Raw genomic sequence first — 12,789 nt, 5'->3', positions numbered from 1 at the left:
GGGCGCCGCGCTACTAGGCTGCCGGCCGGCGAGCTCGCGGGGCAGAGCGGGGCAAGTCGGAGCGCCAGCGCGTCGCCAGAGCCCGCACCGCACCGCGCCGCACGCACGCACGCACGGCGGAGGCTTGCAGGTAGCGGCGCCCGCGGAGGCCCGCCAAGCCCGGTGGCCCCGCGCGTCCAACCGCGCGGCGGGGCTTCGGGGGGGGGGCGCCCTTTTGGGCTGAAGGCGCGCGGATGGGGGAGCCCCCCCTCCAGGGGAATGAACCTTCCACCCGGCAGCCGCCCCCTCGCCCCTTCCAGTGGTTCCCGCGCGGGGGGGGGTGGAGCACGTGTGAATGTAGCCCCCCAGCATGGGCTTGGGGGGATTCTTTGACCCGGCTGGCGGGAAGGGGTGTGTGTGTGGAGGGGTCCGCGTGTTCATCACATGTTTTAATCGTGCATTGAGTAACCCCCTCTTTTTTTTAACCGTGGAGGCTGAGCACTGTCCATGCTCGATTTGGAAGACCTGGGGCTGCCTCGGGCTGGGAAAGCCTGGCTTTTTAAAAGAAGGGGTCCTGGGCTTGAGGCTGCTGAAGGAATCCTGCCCCCTTGATCGGGCCCCGCTCTCCCCCCTGTTGGCCAGCGAGGGAGGCTGCGGTGGGGGGGGGGGCGACCGGGAGACACTGCTTTGAACATGCCCGAATGTGGGGTTCTGAAGCGCACAGCTGGCGCACCCCCCAAGTCAGTGCAAGCCTTGGCAGCCAGAACGTGAGCCCTCCATGAGCCTTGCCTTCCGCTCCTGTTCTGATGGGTCTCGCTCTGCTTTCCTGCCCGCCCCAGGCGACATTATGAGCTCCCCAGGAGGCACCCCTGCCACGGAGGTGGACATGAAGGATGTGGAGCTGAACGAGATGGACATGGAGAAGCAGCCCATGAACGCCTCGTCCCCCCTGGCCGGCTCCCCTGGCGAGAAGAACGGGGTGGTGAAGGTGAAGGTGGCCGAGGAAGAGGAGGAAGGGGGCGAAGCCACGGCCAAGTTCACCGGCCTCTCCAAGGAAGAGCTGCTGCAGGTGGCCAGCACCCCCGGGTGGGTGCGCACCCGCTGGGCCCTCCTGATCCTCTTCTGGCTGGGCTGGCTGGGCATGCTAGCGGGGGCCATCGTCATCATCGTGCAGGCCCCCCGCTGCAAGGACCTCCCCAAGCAGGAGTGGTGGCAGAAAGGGGGCATGTACCGCATCCCGAAGGTGGAGGCGTTCCAGGACTCTGCAAGCGACGGCGTGGGCGACCTGGCAGGTGAGCCCTGAGCGGAAGCGGAGGCAGGGAAGGATGGCGAGCCCAGAAGCCCAGCTCGTGGCCACCCTTTCCCGCAGGCCGGCTTTCCCCCAAACGGGCTGAGCAGCTTCAGCTCCCATCCCCTCCCGACAGCTCGGAGGGTGCCACACTTGAGTAAGCCCATCCTGTGGGGCATCACTCCCCCCCTCGCCCGATTTAATCATTCCCCTCTGGAATGAGTGATTAACTAACCCGGAGGGAAAAGTTACTCTTGTCCCTCGGAGGCTGCCCCCCTCGCCCAAAGGCTGGCCCCAGACCGCCGGAGAAACAACAGGAGGCACTCCGAACATAACTCCAGCGCTTTGGCCGCCTGCCTGCCTGCTTGCCCCCCCCCCCCCACCCACGAGATCTTGCTCCTTCCCCTCAAATTTAAACAAAAATCCCCACTGGCCTGTTCTTTCAAAACCAGAACTTTTGACATCTGAAGAGCAAACAAGGTGGACCTCCAGGCTGGATCAGGACCTCCCCGAGCCTTTTTCTCCTGTGCTCAGCAGTACTCTGGGTACATGTGACCTATCACCTGCCGCTGCCTTCTCTCCCCCGCCGCCTCCCCGCTGCTAAAGAAACGCTGGCTGGTTCCTGCAGCCTGGCCCTGGGCAGCCCAGCCGTGCCAGCCAGACTTCTCAAGCAGCCGGTTTCATCCGGCTTAGGTTTTTGGAGTAATCGCTGGCCTTTGTTTCATCAGCGCCTGACGTCAGCAACGCTGACTCAGCTGGGGGTGGCGGTAGCGGCTGGGTGAAAAGGCTTCCACGGCCTCACTACTTCCCTTTCCCTCAGGCTCTCTCTTTTCCTCCTCCCCGTGACGTGACGGCATGGGTGGAAATTTGAGGTTACCCCAAAGCGGTTTGATGCTTCGTATGCTACCTGCCCAAGCCCCTGATTGGACAAGCTTAGCCCCCTCATTGCCTTGACCTCCTAAAAGTTAAACCAGGGGACTCTAAAGCGTCCCCAACGAGGACAAGGGAAAAACCAAGCAGTGGTTCAGGCAGAATTAAACCCTAGGGCTTCACGGCTGGCTGGATAATGCAGTGTCTGGGATTTTTTTTCTGCCTAAACATGCAGGAAACGACTCTCCTGGTTCTTAATGAGAATAAGAACTATTTTTGTATTTAAAAAAAAAATGTTCTGAAAACAATCCTAAAACAGATGTGTTAAAATCACATAAAAATAAGAATAAAAGCAGCACACAGCCAACTTGTTTTTACATGCCAAAGACTTCCTTGATTTAAAAAATTTATTACCTTCCACAGCTTCTGCCCCCCAGCATCTGAAATGTACTTTTCAAGTCCTTCTTTACAGCCTTGAGGGCTAGAAGCTTTTTTTATATTGAGAGCTTTAGCGCTCAGATAGCCTTCCGTTGGGATGGGGTGCCCAACCCTAGCGTTGCCCATCCAGAGTCAGCAGGGCCTGGATAGCGGTCCCAGTCAGAGTCTTCCCTACAGTGTTGCATTTCCATTTAAATTCCAGCAATTATTTATTTATTCATTTATTTATTTAAAACAGTACAATTGAAAATAGATACAACTCTCAACTATGCATATACAAATCAGCATATCAATTTCTATTGAAAACGGTGCCCCCTTTTGGGTATTATTTATTGCTTTATTTATATAGCAATGTGTTTCTTCCCTCTTTTGTTTTTGTTGGTTTTGGCCACAGGATCCATTTTATTTTTTGTAACTAAGAGCTCAGAGTTTGGTCCCCCACCCCCGCCCTGTCCTGCTCTTACCTTCTAATCTCCTCCTTTTATACCGAGCTCAACACTTTTTACTTCGTTTTCTGCTGCTGCTTAGGTCTGAAACTGCAGATGGATTACTTAAGTTCGCTCAAAGTGAAAGGTTTGGTGATCGGCCCACTTCACGTCAACCCTGCAGATGACCAGGCCGGAACTGACCTGCGAGCTGTCGATGCCGACCTGGGCACGCTGGCCGATTTCCAGGATGTCCTGCGGGCGGCCAAGAAGAAGGGTAAGGGAGCAGGTTTTTGCAGCGGCTGGATCCCTCGCAGCGGCTCGCGTGGTCTCTCTCTGGAGTGTTCAGGAGCCGCTTTCCGATATTTTAATGGGCTGATCTTCTCTTTCCAGGCCTGAAGGTGGTCTTGGACCTGACGCCCAACTATCAAGGCCAGTCCCCTTGGTTTAATCAAAGCATTCTTAGCAACACGGACCTCCAGAACAAAATGAAGGCGAGTAGAGGGAGGGGCTTTTGAAGGGCAGAGCGTCACGTGGTCCAGGGGTGGGCAGCACATCTGGAGGGTTTATCAGGATATATCAGCCACACAGATGAAGTTACCCTACCTCAACAAGAAATAAAATGTGTAAAATTCTGCTAAGTTAAAATCCATATTGAATCACAAAGTGAGAAGGGAATGGAAGAGTCATTTGGGCTAATGCCCGTGCAGGGGCTGATGCGGAGGGATCCACCAACACATCTGCAATTAAACTTTCCACGGTCACATCTGATGCCTGAACGCTTTTCCTGATCCTGTTCTTGCTTTCCAACCCGCAGGAAGCCATTGATTTCTGGCTGAAGGAGGGGGTATCCGGGATCCAGATTGGAAGTATCGAGCTTCTAAACGTATGTGGTTCTATCTGCTTATATACTTGTTATTTATTTATTACTTACTTGGACTTTTTGTATGCCGTCCCATTCGCATGAGCCTCGGGACGGCTTCCAATACAATAAACAAACAAAGCATGTAAATAGTACACATAAAATCCAGATTCACCCTGGCTGTAGAATTAAAACCAATAAATAATATTAACAGTTGTTAAAATATGGTTTAAATAAAAAGGTCTTGGCCTGGCGCTGAAAAACAAATAACGACGGCGCCAGGCGGACCTCTCTGGGGAGCGCATTCCACAGGTGGGGCGCCACCGCCGAGAAAGCCCTGCTGTGGGTACTCACCCTCCTAAGGTCTCTCCCTGAGGGCTCCCGGAGGAGGGTCTCTGCTGCCGATCTCAGGGGGCGGGAGGGCAAATATGGAAGAAGGCGTTCCTTTAGGTATCCAGGTCCCAAGCCATTCAGGGCTTTGTAGGTGATAACCAGCACCTTGAATTGAGCCCGGACTTCGATGGGGAGCCAGTGAAGCTGGTAGAGGACTGGGGTTATGTGAGAGTCATGCCCTGCCTTTCCTCCAAGAATATACAATATCTTCCCCTTGACCCACTGACCCATTGATGCTCCTCCCCTGGGCCCTGCCTTTAGTGCTGCTAGGGACAAGCAGAAACCCAACAGAAAAGCCTGCAGACTTTTCTCCTTCTGAAAACGAGCATGTCCATTCATTTCAAGCCTTCTAGGAAATGCTACCCCTCCCTCGCAGGGGCGGTGTGTTCCCCCCCCCCCGGCCCAATGGCAATGGGGAAGGGAATGGGTGGGGCACAAGGGAAGTGCAGGGGCCAAATGGCTGTGCCCTGCCTCCCCGTCTGCTTCAGCGAACCTTTGCGGGGGTTTGTGGTAGCAGCACTGGGGTGCCTTTTGTTCCTCGCCTTAACATGGAGGGATTAACAGTCCCCTTTCCAGGGGGGTGTTGGGGGGCAGCTTCCTTGCAGGGGGAGGAAGCGAGGGCAGGCAGGCGATGGGAGGCGCTTCTAGGAGCCCGGTATCGCTCACCTGGCGTGTTCCTTTCTCAGGATTCCCAGATCCTCAGTGACTGGAAGAATCTGACTAAACAGCACAGCACTGACGACCATGTCAGGTAGGCACCCAGCTCGGGCTGGTCCACGGCTCCCGTCATCCCCAGCCAGCACGGCCACAGACCCCGAGGGCACTAGTTTGGGGGAGTGCCACTGTAACATGTATTCTGTCGGGCTGGTTCCACCCGTGTCCAAGGCATGTGGAACTCACCAAGGCAAACGGCCAGTGGGCCTTCCTGTAAGTGGGTAGCGCAGCCTGGAACTTGTGCACAATTCCGGTCACGGCACCTCCAAAAGGATATTGTAAAGCTGGGGGTATTGCAGAAAAGGGCCATCCAGAAGATCCCCGTTGCAGTCTTCTGGGATTTCCTTTCCTTGCAAGAAAGTTGAATTGTGAGGGGTGGAGGGGACATATAAAATTGGAGGTATATAAAATTATGCACCATATGAAGAAAGTGGGTAAGGGAGAGAGGCTCACTCAATGAAGATGAATGATGGGAAATTTAGGACAGACACAAGGAACAGGGGCATGTTTAGGCAGAAAACATCTTACAGACGTTAGAACTTTTTCTATTTGAACATGCAGAGGCTTGTGCTCACAACACGTTGTCCCACGATGCATAATCAAACTGTGGGAAGATGGAAGCCAAAGTCTAACATTTACTACAAGGTGTACTGAAGGTCACTAGATACTGTGACTTTATTTTCGAAGGCCTTTGATTTTTCTGAATGTATTTGTTAGTTCAAGCCAGTCTTAAATGGTGAGCCATCCTGAGAATGTTTTCTTACAGAACAGCAGCACAGATAGGACTCTGGTCTGATGTGGCACAGCCCTTTTTATGTTTAAACAAGGAAAACATGCATTTCCAGAAATTTGCGGCCTATTTATTGGACATAATGTTGCCTTGCGTGATTCTGCCATTGGCTTTGCTAGTTCGGTGTAGCTGGTTTTGCGGTGAGGAATAAAAAGGTGTCGAAAGTCTTCGATGTGGCTCCCAGGCCTCCGAATCCTTCAAGGCTCGCCTCTGCCTGCAGCCCCAAGACCAGAACTAAGCTTCACCTTGTCTTCTTTGTTTTAAACAAGCGTGTATCCTCTCAGAAAATGTAGCCACGTGTCCGATACTATTTCAATTCTTTTTTTGAGCAGCTGGGAGAGCTCCACCTTTTCTGCTCTGCTGCCAATGTCAGCTCGGCTGAGAATTTTGCAAAGCTGGCCTCTAATGCAGGTGTTCCAACCTTTCTCTCTCGTTCTCCTTCCACAGGGTACTGATTGCATCCACACATGAGCAAGACACCAAAGGCATATTCTCTCTGCTCAATGAGACCATCGGCCCAGATCTTCTGACCAGCCCGTACCTTCAGGGGCTGGTGAAAAACGACCAAGATAAGGCCTCACGAGGGGCCGCTGCTGGTCTCATGATCTCCCAGTACATTCAAGAAGCTGGGGACAAATGGTCCGGCTGGAGTGTGAGTTGCTGGCTTTGGGATCCAACCGGTTTGAGTGCGTGTGGAGGTGGGGGGGAGAGAAGGGGAGGTAAGACTCCGTATTTCACACTCCCTATTTCAGAGTGATGGGAATACCAAGTGTCAGGGAAGGTCATTCATTCATTCATTCATTCAGAAAATTTATTTAGAAAATTTCTAGGCCGCCCCATTCGCCGAAGCCTCGGGGCGGCTTACAAATAAATAGGTTCATCCTCTGCACGATCAAACCGGATGTTTTTGGCCATGGTGACGAGAAAGCGTTGGGCGACTGTTTGGGAACCAGCCTGTTAAAATACTGTATTTATTTCCTTGGACACTAACCGGCTATCTCTCGGCAGGTGGGGAGACCCGATGTCGGGCATTTGGCCAACTCGATGGGCGAGCACCTCCTTCGCTTGTATCACCTGCTCCTCTACACGCTCCCTGGGACGCCCTTCACAGACTACGGCGATGAGATCGGCCTACGGGACTTGCCGGGCAAGGTAAGGGGCCATGCCTGAATCCCCTGGAGGTGCGGACATGGCTTGGCGGGGGCGCTTTGAGAACGTGTCACCAGAAGGCTTCAGAAAGGGGATAATTTTGCCTCTGGCCGCCTCCGTGTATTTTATGCTGCAGCCGCAAGGCCTGCCCATGAGGCTACTTTACGATGAAAACGTGAGATCCTCAGAGAACCGAGAAGTTTTTATTTTTAAGCCCTGGTTGAAAAAGAGTGGTTGGCATGACCTTGAACCCAGAGCTTTTATCCAGTCCTGGGAGGGCAGGAAAAAGCAGGTGCTGGGTGAGGAAAGACACTGTGCTTGGTCAGAAGCAATGCTTCATAAAGAACCCCCTGCTCCTTAATATTACGTGACATTTATAGCTTGCCTTTTTCCTCTTGTCAGGAACCCAGGCCAGCTTCTATAGGTCTGATTTATCCTCATGACAGCATGCCTATGAAGTAGATATGTTGGGAGTGACCAGTCTTGAGGCACCTGGGTCCCGCAGTCCACCTTTTGACCCACCCAACTGGCTGTCAGTGGGGCCAGCACCTGCCAAACACCCGCAATTAAGCATGATCCAAAGGAAGGAGAAACTTGTATAGCAGTTTCCAGACAGATGTGGGCTAAATCTGGGCCGGTGTTTTTCCCTGGAACCTGTTTTTGAATAGCTCCGGATTATATATAGGCAGAGTATCTGCCCATGTGCAGAGTGTAGTCAGCTGATTCACCATAGCTTATCCCTACCAACACACTGGTAGACGCACATGGATCTTGACCCGTTATTTCCAAGTCAAGGGATAATATGACTTAGTTTCCTGGCAGATCCAAGTTTCTTCCACTGGTCCATCCATGGCTAAGGCAGAAATTATTCCCCTTTATTTCTGAGGCCTGCCTTTCAGCTGTTTTGCTTGCATCATAAATGTGGAAAAATGCACGCAACACTCCTATAGGAGGGCTGGGGAAATCGGAATAAGGCCTGGGGCCCTGGGAAGTTGGAAGTGGTCAGGAAGTTGGAAATGTCTGTGAACTTGTACAGTATCCAAGAGGGCAAGCAGCTGTCCTTGCCCCCTGCCTCTGGATGATCCCTTGCCAAACGCTTCCTTGCCAAAAGCCTTCAATATTCTTCTGATAAACATAAACCTTGGCAGCGGAAGAAATAATTCCAGAAGTCTCCACTGTGCCCCATTTCCCATGGCTCCCAGTAGGAGCTCTGTGAACACGGTCCAGCTGCTCCGTGGGTGGACACCAAAGGAGCGGTGTGTGTGTGTGTGTGGGGGGGGCGTTTTCAGAAGCATTCCATGGGCAGCAGAACTCTGGCGATGTGGGGCTGGGTCAGCAGCCCTGACTCTCCCAACCCACATCCCTTGTGGGAATGTCACTTTTCAAACTCTTGCTTGAAAGCAGGCAAACACTAAGGAACGTGTGTTCCCACGGTGCAACATGCCTGGTATTAGAATGAGTATCAGGGATCCAACGGGATTTCGGCAGTGCAGCTCACCTGCACGCACTTCCTTGCAAGACCAAGAAGTCTAGAATGATCTGCAGTGGCTTCCCGTACACTGGATTTGTGGGTGGTGGGGGCGCAGGACCGGGTTGCATTTGGGGGCTTCGCTTGCTCACCGCCGCCGTTTTCGCCACACAGCCTGCCGCATCCAGTCTCATCCGCATGCAGTGGGACAACACAGCCAACTTCGGCTTCTCGAAAGGGGCGCAGCAGCCGCAGACGAACAAAACGGCCAGCGACGTCACGGTGCAGGTGAGGAGGGCAGAAGCCGGAGTCTGCGGTAGGAGGAGGGCGTGGAGAGATTTTTGGCTTGGCGAGCGGCGCTCCCTTGAGCTGTTGGGGCTCGGCAGTGGCCAGAAGTATGTTTTTACAGCTGAGGCGATGCACCGCGCCTTTTCCTAGAAATGTTTCAAGATTTGCTTGGGTGGTCATTCTCTCAGCCCCACCACTATCCAAGGCATTTTGGGGGGCATGCAAGACAGGGCCTTCTCAGTGGCTGCCCCTGGTGAGGGAGACTCACCGGCCTTCCCCCAGCAGGCAAATGTGCTTGTATTCAGACAAGCCTTTGGGACAGAAGCTGGTTGGCCACTGAAGGGTTCCCCCGCCACCCCAACTGCTTGAAGCTGTTTATTTCTTCTATTGCATTTTGTTGTTATTCATAGTATTTTAATGAAAATTCAGGTTTTGCTCTGGATTTTTTTATTTAATTAGCTGCTTGAAGCATCACCATTTGGTGGAAATAAAGAGCAGGAAACTTGTCCCTGGATGTGAAAGAGCGCTAGAAATGGTGAATATCCTGAGTTAATGTCTCTCTGTCCTTTCCTCTTCACTGCAACTACAGACGCAGCGGGGCAACAAGGCCTCAGTCTTGGCGTTCTTCCAGCAGCTGAGTGAACTGCGGGGCAAGGAGCGCTCCCTCCTCCACGGGGACTTTTACTTAGCCCAGAGCACGAACCCAGCCGTCCTGGCATACCTGCGTGTTTGGGACCAGAACATGCGCTTCCTGGTGGTGCTCAACTGGGCGCCCACGGAGAGCATCGTCACCCTGACGCACCCTCACCTCCCAGACACTCTCGCCGTGGAGCTCAGCACGCATCCAGAGCGGGAGAAGCAGCAGCTGGGCCTCCAGGACCTCCGGCTGGGTCCCTCGGAAGGGCTGATGCTCAGCTTCATGTACGTGGCCTAGCGTCTCTCCAGACCTCCCCCATCCCTGTGCGGCTGTGCTGGGGGACAGAGAATGGAGGCGGTCCCAGAGTGCCTCGAAGGAAGCCATCTTAGCACCCATCTTTCCCTCTCCCCTTCCGTCATCCTGACCTCACTTGTGTCCATTTCCTTTTTGCCCTTGGCTTCCTTGTTTCTTCACTCTTTCATACATTCCTTGACCTGCCGGTATGTGGGGAAAGAGGCTCCCCAGCAGGGGAGGGGAACCCACGGCCCTCCAGACGTTGCTAGGTTGTCACTTTGTTTATTAGGGGCCGCAGACTGTGTAGGCTGGGGCTGATGGGGCTTGGGAGCCCAAGAACACCTGGAGAGCCAGAGCTTCCCCTCACTCCTGCACTGGTAACAGAAATGTCCCACCTCGCCCCAAGAAAACATTCTAATGCGTTATGTATGTGTGGATTTGGGGTATATGTGTGTATGTGTTTTTTTTAATAACAACTGGGCAAATGTTCTGCTCAGAGCTGATGCTCAAGCTGACTGGGCTTCTACAAAATCCACACGACATGCCCTTCTCGGCCTTTGTACCAACCCAGTCAGAACGGGGTTCGCTGCAGGGGTGCTTTGAGTGTGAGTTTCGTTCACTGATACCAGCTCCCCACACCCCACCGTCCTCCCCCACCTGGTGCCCCTCCAGATGAGCTGGGCTACAAACCCCATCAAGCCACACGGAGGTTGCAGCCCAACTCTTCGGGGGGGGGGGGCATCAGGCTGAGGGGGATGGGGGGGTGTCCAATACTGTTGAAGACTCATGGAGCAAATTCAATAAATGTGCCCCTTCCCCTCTCTCTCTCTCTCTCTCCCTGTCTACTTTTTGACTTCTGTCATGTACCATTCCAGCAGCACAGCCATCATAAATACGTGGAATAAATCCCTTCTTCTGTTCAGTGGCAGGGGGGTGGGGGGTGTTTCAATTTTACCTCCATTCAGCGTTAAGGAGACATTCCTGTACTTGATTTGTACTTTCACCCTCTTGTGAGAGTGTTAGCTGAGCTTGGTACCCAGCCATTCAATCTCTGTAAACAGGACAGAGAAGAATCGATGTAAATTGAGCTGCGAGTGGACAGAAAGTTGGTCTCTAGAATCGCAGACGACCTGCAAGAATTGCAGACTCCCAGTTAAACTGGCACAGTTTCCACATCTTCAACAAGCCACAGCATGTGCTGGGCAATGCAGCTGGATGGGACTTGTGTCCTCCATACTTGGGTGGTATAGTTTGCTGGAGCACGAAAATAACCCTCAAATAACCCACAGGTTACCTCTGCTTTCCCCCTCCAACAAGCCATGCTACTTGGATTTAGATAATGCATGCCATGCCCACACGAGGAATTGAAAGAAATGGTGCCCAGCATGTGTGTGTGGATGACACGGGGATTGAACTAGGCAGATCCTTCTGCTACCATCCTTAATTCTATTACTGAATTGAAGAAAGCTTGGAGAGGAAACCAAGTGGAGGAGAATTTTGAGTGGCAGGAGCATGCCAGGTCGCTGGATCTTGGGCCTCTAATGAAAATTTAAGTCTGACAAGCCGAAAGCAACCCTGTTCTTAGGCAGGTCAGTTTCCCAATCTACGCATTCATTGTTCAGGTGTGCAGTTAGGGCAGGGGTGAAGAATTCAAGAGCCTAAGAGTCGACTTTATTTTCTTTTTTCTAAATCAATGTTCCCCAGCAATATTGACAGCTATAAAGATAGGCTGGAAAACATGCTGAGACAATCTTGGAAGCCGCAGAGAAAGTTGATTAGAGGAGCTGTAGCTTCCCCTTTCCTATGTCCACAGGAAGAAAATATTAAGAAATTACAGAACAAACCAGTACATGCACCAAGATGCCAAGTGTTAAACTCTATTGATGCAGAATGATCCATTTTAAATGCACAATTTTAAATCGTGGCACCTCCACATTCCCTAGCTACTTAACTTGCAAGCAGTAAAGCTTTACTGCTCGTTTTACTAGTAGAACACACACATGCCAAACTTAACTCTTCTCCCTGGATTCTGTGTAGGAAAGCACCATGTGCAAGCAACTGACTTCGAAAAGTGCTAGCTACAATTAAAAACACAACTATAGATGACCTAGTATGAGGAGGAAAAATCCAAAGGCTACCATTTTTACTTTGAACAAACAAAATTCTGTAGAAATTCCAGGGTCACTGATGAAGAGTTTGAGAACCTAGAAGCTTGTATATTTTGTAGGATTTTGTGTGGTTCAACAAATCAAATCCTCGAATAACCTAACACCATAGTTACTATGCATGTTCATATAAGACACACTGTGGTTAATGAGGTCTGGAAATGCATGTGCAATTTGTGCACTGAATTTGGTGAGGCAGACTTCAGATCCTGAGGATGGCATTTCTGCAATGTCTTCCTCTGTAAAATATGCTTAATAAAGTGGGCGATCCCACTAATTCCAGTGCCTTGCAGCCTTCCATACTAGATGGAAGTGATGGGAGTTGTAGTCCAACTTATACATAGCATCCTCCTAACATATAAGCATGTGTATATGGTTTTAATTACGCCTGTAATTATCACATAGGCTGTTGAAAGTGAATTCTTTGGTTTTTCCTGTTGTGGAAAAACAGGACCCTCTGTTACATTTTCAAAGAACAAGCAATTTCTCCTGGAGAGCCAATGCAGCCTGATGGTTACTGTGGAACCGGGCTTTGGAGTCCTGGGTCTCGGTACCCACTCAGGCTGCTAGGCTTCCTGGGCGATTTCTGGGCCAATCACTGGCTCCGGCTGGCCTACCTCGCAGGGTTGTTGTGAGGATAAACGGGGGAGGAGTGCTTATGAAAGTCCGGGGATCCTAGAAGGGAAAAGGACGGGACAGAAATACAACGGAGATGCCGCCCAAGCTTTCCCTGCCGATCTGCGAACCAGCGGCCCCTCCCGCGCCTCGAGCTCGCCCGCACGTCCCCTTTAAGGCCGGCGGGGCCTCCTCCTCCTCCTCGATGCCCCGCACCTGCGTCCTACGCTCCCAAGTACTGACTGCCCTTTTTTTTTCTCCTCCTTTCTTTCCAGTCGGCTCACCCGCCCACTTCCCCTTTAAGCAGCCTACCCCGACGCAATGCAGGTGAGGCTAGGCCAATGGGGCGGCGGGCGGCGGGCCACGTGACGGCGGAGGGGGCGGGGCCGAGTTTTTAAAGGGCGGGGCGCAACG

General features: G+C 52.3%; 1 protein-coding gene across 1 annotated transcript; it reads left to right on the top strand.

Annotated features, from left to right (window-relative positions):
• Positions 1–22: 22 nt before the first annotated feature.
• Positions 23–10,424, top strand: SLC3A2 (solute carrier family 3 member 2). The gene is made up of 10 exons (XM_044448778.1): positions 23–130; positions 819–1,271; positions 3,104–3,277; positions 3,394–3,494; positions 3,818–3,886; positions 4,942–5,006; positions 6,207–6,411; positions 6,768–6,911; positions 8,551–8,664; positions 9,254–10,424. The coding sequence occupies exons 2-10, from the start codon at positions 827–829 to the stop codon at positions 9,596–9,598; spliced, it is 1,662 nt and encodes a 553-aa protein (XP_044304713.1). The 5' UTR covers positions 23–130; positions 819–826; the 3' UTR covers positions 9,599–10,424.
• The last annotated feature ends 2,365 nt before the right edge of the window (positions 10,425–12,789 follow it).

The sequence above is a fragment of the Varanus komodoensis genome, unplaced genomic scaffold (assembly GCF_004798865.1).
Source record: "Varanus komodoensis strain SLA01 unplaced genomic scaffold, ASM479886v1 scaffold55, whole genome shotgun sequence".
Classification (NCBI taxonomy): domain Eukaryota; kingdom Metazoa; phylum Chordata; class Lepidosauria; order Squamata; family Varanidae; genus Varanus; species Varanus komodoensis.
Note: the sequence above shows the minus strand (reverse complement) of the source record. Positions and strands in the feature narration are given on the sequence as shown.